The 5,927-nt window shown below is 38.2% G+C and overlaps 1 protein-coding gene across 1 annotated transcript; it reads left to right on the plus strand.

Moving 5' to 3' along the window:
• Nucleotides 1-430: 430 nt before the first annotated feature.
• On the plus strand, nt 431-3,929 carry LOC104946026 (formin-like protein 3). Its single transcript, XM_010771764.1, has 4 exons — nt 431-521; nt 909-1,088; nt 1,219-1,330; nt 3,396-3,929. Exons 1-4 carry the CDS (start codon nt 447-449, stop codon nt 3,452-3,454), a joined length of 426 nt encoding a protein of 141 aa, XP_010770066.1. The 5' UTR covers nt 431-446; the 3' UTR covers nt 3,455-3,929.
• Nucleotides 3,930-5,927: the final 1,998 nt, after the last annotated feature.

Genomic DNA, 5,927 nt, shown 5'->3' on the forward strand with positions numbered 1-5,927 from the left:
TTGGATATTAGCTGGTGAATATCAAACTTAAAGCACATAATGTGTGTCCAGATGATGCATTTTTTTAACTTTTCACACTGTTTTATGAGCCTATGGGCTCTTAAACATTATTCCTTTCAAATCGTCTACAATCGAGAACGATTTCAAAAATATAATCTGTTAATTAAAAAAGTAACCTTTGCACTGTTAAATATTGCCTATTTTCCCTGAAGGGTAAAGTAATATTTCCTCTTGTAAAAGAGGCAGCCATTTCAGAAAAACCCTGCAATTGTTCAAACAATATCTGAGTTACCATTGCCATAAAGCTATGAATCAACAAATTAACAACTTCTATTTCCATATTTACTGCCACCACCTGAATGAATTCCACTGTCACATCATTTAATTACACCGTAAAGTTACATTTCTAATTAAATATGAATCTGAAGGTAACAGGAAGTCTCTTGATGTCAATGGCTGAAGATGGAGAGCTGCCCGACCTGGAGTGTATTGAGCACAAGGAGGTCCGCCCCCATGGCCAGGTACTTTGTTTCCCTCTGCCTTCTTCCATGTCTTATTAGAACAAAGATGCTCTCTGTTTCTGTAGGACATTTCACCATCATCTTAGTTTGTTTTCTAAGTGAATTTACACAAACAAACATGTTTATTCGTACAGTAAATTACCATTTTAGTGATTGGAGCTTTGAGTCTTGACTGAGTTATAAAAGAAAAGTCAAGTTATTGATTTTAAATTCCTGGTTCAAACTGCTTTTTTACACTGCAATCTCCTAATAAAAACCAACATTTATGGAATAAATTAGATGATGGCAAACCGTGCTGTATGTTTTTACGTGTACAGAACTGATTCTTCACACAAACCATTAGAATGAACTCTACTAAAGTCTTGTTTATTGTTGTGTCTTGCTCAGAGTATGGACACCAACCCGTTCAGCGCTCTGCTGATTGATCAAACTGTCAGCTACAGTGGCTCGTCCCTAAGCAACAAATCGCCTACCCCCGACCCCACATGTCCCCCCCCCAGCTCCCTCACTCCTCCAGATTTGATCCTGACCCAGAAGACCCCAGCTCACTGTAAAGCTGACCTTCAAGTGAGAAGACATCGGTTGTTTTAATTTAATCTAAATAACTATTGCTTTATGTTTTTTGTAGAGTACTTTCAAAACAGAATAATAAGTGATTTTTATGTTGTCCATTAAAGAACCTATACTCTCTTCTCAGATGCCGAGCATGACTCCTACACCATCCCTGGTCCGGCCCCCTCCCTCGCTCAGGACCCTGAGCCACCACATCCCTGACCTATACCAAATCAATCACCGCCAGGGTGATCAGGGTACTTTTAAATGCATACCGTTTACGTTTTTTAGAGAAGTACCCAATGTCCACAGTTAATTCATACGTATAAATATTTAGCATTTTTATTTATTTTGGAGATAAAAACATTTGAAATAGTGTGACGCTAAGGTAGTTTTCACACCACATTATAAAAACAAATATGCACCACTTTGTGAGTTCTATCTCTTAGAGAAACCATAGATTAGAAAAATAAACAATGGAGGGTTAAATAAAGCAAACTGCTGGGTTGCATTGTAAAATGATGATTATTTATATACACGTCATGACATTACGTTTTGATCATGTTCAATCAATAGTCAACATTGGATCAAAATTGTTAAAAACAACCTTGTGAAAAACTCTTACTATACACACAAAGGCTTCTCCTCTGTTCCATACACGCTCTCCTTTTCTAATAGGATTATAAAAGGACCTTCATTAACCTGCACATGTGGGCAGAGAGAGAGAGAAGCCTTCAATGAAATTAGACTGTGTCCATGGCTGCAGAAAGGACGTATTGATTTCCTCCCTGCTGCTTGCTGTGGTGGATGTACCTGCACTGAGAACCTGAAAAGGATTCAATTAGATCTGTTACCAGAGCTATTTGACCCAACAAGCTGCTTTCATTGCATTGGGTTTGTCCTGATATCGATACACTGCCGCTCCACCATGCCTCTGCTTGCACAGTGTTAATGGAAAAAGCAAAACAAAGTGGGTCAAAGCTGATTTATCTACACATCGCTTTTGTGAAGTTAAGCGTTACATTGTGCTTTACACAGCTGCACTAGTACAGATAAAAACACAAGATAGAAACCAGAATTACCTGACAGAAAAGATAATGTGATTTTATTTTGTGAGTGTGTTTTCTCAGAAAGTGTGAGACAACATGCAGTCAGCACAATTTGACTATCTGTTTATGATATTCCATGTCGGTAGAAATTCGTCCTCTTCTCTGTATCAAGTTTCTCACAATGCCCTGAGAATTATATGCTGGCTTCCACAAGAAACCTGATGTTGCAGAAATTTGACTCAAATTAATAAAATAGACTAAATTCCTCGCAAATGCAGCGTCGGCACAGTGATTCTCTTGTATCTGTTGATTAACTTCAGATAAGATTTGTCTGCTCAGCATACTGTTGCTTACTAAAGGGCCAGTACTCCGATTGTTGTTGATCTGCTCCTTAGAGATTACAAAGTGTTAACCATAACTCTGAAGAGGGTTTATATTTATCAATTGTAATTATGGAGAAATCTTGAGAGCAGCTGAGAATCTTATCTTTCATATGATTTAAACCTACCATGCAAAATGCACTTTTTTATGTCTTTTATACATAAATATGTGTGTCCGGTGTGTCCGGGAACTCACAAAGTGTCAGAAAAAAAAAACCCTCTCTCTTTTCCTCCGTACCCACATCTCTAAAAACAGGGGTACAACGGAATCTGCTGATCCAGATTGCGTCCGATATGATGTTATATCAGTAAATGTGGACTGGCTTCACACCACGGCCACTTATCAGAAACGTTGCCTATCAGAAACAATGCCTGACTGTTTTGGACGTAAATATGGGCTTTGTTTACATTAGCAAGCATCGCTAACCCAGAGTACCTGTACTGGAGAGTATGTGTAAAAAAAAAGCAGGAAATAACAAAAGGAACTCACCTTGTAGAAAACCTGCAAGAAAAGAAGCATTTGAACTCCATACTGTTTCAGAAATAATCCTTGAAGTGGTTTGGAACATGATATGGCGTTTCATCACGGCAGCATTTAGCTGCATCTGAGCAGATCAGACAGCCTGCTCTTCACAGAACTCTGTGTGCCTGGTGCTCAAAAGGGGGCGGGGCCAGCAGAGAATCAGCCATTCTCTAACAGGGCTGAAATAGAGGGATATGAGGGATGTCTAAAATGCATGATCTGTTTGGTATTTTGAACACATCATAGATATGTTTTTATGTATTTGTATATATCTGATATATGCCTAAAAATAGCATGATAGGATATCTTTAAAGTAATAGTTGTGTCTTATATATTGATATTAATTATGTTTTGTATTCTGTTTGTCTAGGTCCAGTCTCTCCATTCATCCTGCGAAACCTCTTGTTCCCTCTGTTTGGGGCCAGGTAGGTGGTCCTACAGTACACCCCCGTCTGAATGAGTCAAAACACAAAGGAAGGAACATTTATTCCTTAAATTCCTGAAAGATTTGTGAATCCATTTTGGTAATAATTTTGTCAGCAAGCAGTTGATTTACTTAGTGACATGTATATAAACCGTTTTTATAAGTTCATTTTAAGATATACTGGATTAGTTAAGTTGTATGCGAGTTCTCTATTTTATTTTATCTGTCTTATTGTAGGTACAGTTAAGACTTGAAAAATAAAAGAAATAGATGGCTGTTATTTTCTTAATGTGAATAGAGCTGCAAATTCTTTTTGTCTTTAAAATAATGCTTTGTTTGAGTTTCTCAGAAGCCATCGAGATGTCTGTAATGTGTTCAATTGTGAAGTTATAATATTAATATTGCTGTTCTGGAACAAATGAAAGTTATGATTAATGCAAATTTTATTTTTGAAAATAAATCTTGTTTGATCTAATATTTTAGTATCTGTAGTTATGATATAACTCTTGGTGGGTTTTTGGGGTTCCTTAGTTTCCTGTTTTATTTTTTCCTTCCATGGATTCACTCTTAAGACATTCATATTTATACCGGTTTTTATACACAATGCTTTACATAAAGACAAAGGCTTTTTTCTTTCTTCAAAGCATGAAATATTTTTAACAGTTTTAAAAACTGGAAACAGCAGGAAATATAACATTTATAATATTTATTGCATTTGTTGCTTCATGAAGTCTTAAAGAGTACCAAAACACATTTTAAATTGGTATTTTCAGAAAAAGCTTAATTCAGTTGTATAATTTAAGCGCTGTTGGTCCAGTTCTGCTCATCTATGATTCTAGATGCCTTATCAGGACAATGTCAATGTGACCTTCAAACTGGCAAATTAGCCATATCTATACAAATCAGTTTTCTGCATTTGACCTGCGTGACTGTAAGTGAGGCTGCTTGTGAACAGCAACACTTCATAAAACATTTATCACGGAGAATATGGATAAGAGAGACAAGATCAGCGCAAAGGATCCATGGATAAGAGCAAACAAAGAGCAGGCCGTCTCTGAATTCATTGACCCTCATTGCCTGGACCTAGGTGCATTATGGAGCTTAAATGCGTTTGTCTCATCACGCAGCCCAATATAGATTCAAAGCCTTTCCGCAGTTAAAAAACCTACCTTCACTTGATATATCCAAAACAAGTAAAATAAAACTATAGTTAATGTATATTTTATGTTGTAACTTATAGAGAAGCTAGAGCTTGGTTAACAAAACGTGTTCGGAATGAAAAAGGTTAAAGTAGAATGTGTAGTCCTTGATCATTAGTCTACAGGCGAGGCCCTGGCAATTTACAGGCGAGACCCCTGAGCCAGCCTGTCAGAGGACTGCTTTGGTTTCTGAGGCTTTTCGTTAGCTGACTAGTTGATGCATACTGTTAAAGAGAAAAGAGACTTTCAGTGGATTTTGGGAGATGGCCCTGTGGGCCATCTAAGCTAATTTACAGATGGCCCTGAGCCCAATAGAGATTGCCCTGAAAAATGCGCGCGGACGAAATGGCACGAAGGGTTTGGGGGGCCTCCCCCTAGAAAATTTAGATTTGTGCAGGTCTTACTGTAGATGCTGTCTGGTGCATTCTCTAGACTGAATTATAAGATGAACCACCACAATATTATATTGTACAATTCAATTTCCTTCTTCATTTCACTTGTTTGTTTGTTCTTGTTTGTGTTTGCTCGCTTGCATGCCCTACATAGCTATAAGAAATACTTAAGTTGTTGGTCAAGACACTTTCCATCTGATGAAGGCAAATGCCTTCCCAGATGTAAAAAAGTAGAAAACATTACATTCAGTTGTAACTGCCAAAACAAACATTATGTACATTATTATGGCCCCTGTTAAAAATATTTGTAATGTTATCTACTGTAAGTTGGTCGAACGAATACCTCCTCATCCGGAAGCTGACCGAGCAGACCCGAGCAGCAGTCGAGAGGAGCCGAGCGCATCCGCGAAGCACACAAAATGGCGACGTCAGAGTTCCCTTTAGCCGGCAAATCTAAATCTCTTTGGTCAAAATAATTTCCCTTTAGCGCGATTTATGTGACAGACAAGAAGAGTATGTGACAGACAAGAAGTCAATTCTAATGTCTAACACTTAATGTGGAGAAAGAGATGTCCTGTATGGGTTGATTGTGCGTTGATCTGTTGGTAATGCCTCGGGGTTCCGGTGGGCATGTAAACAAATGCATAATGCTGCGCTATATTTTGTGGCCTCACCCAGTTGCATAGTGACACTTATTGTTTAGGTGTCTTTTAATAAGCAGGTAGTCATATCATTAGCTAGAACTAGCTGGATCTGATCGATATGGACATAAACGCGAGTGAAGTCTAAACTGGCGGGAGAGAGAGATCAGCTGCTGCTGACGAGTCGACACGCAGCTCTGCATGATCACATGCAGCGGTGAGCGGACAAAACACACACTTCAGGTT

The sequence above is a fragment of the Notothenia coriiceps genome, unplaced genomic scaffold, assembly GCF_000735185.1.
Source record: "Notothenia coriiceps isolate Sejong01 unplaced genomic scaffold, NC01 NC01_scaffold00010530, whole genome shotgun sequence".
NCBI lineage: Eukaryota > Metazoa > Chordata > Actinopteri > Perciformes > Nototheniidae > Notothenia > Notothenia coriiceps.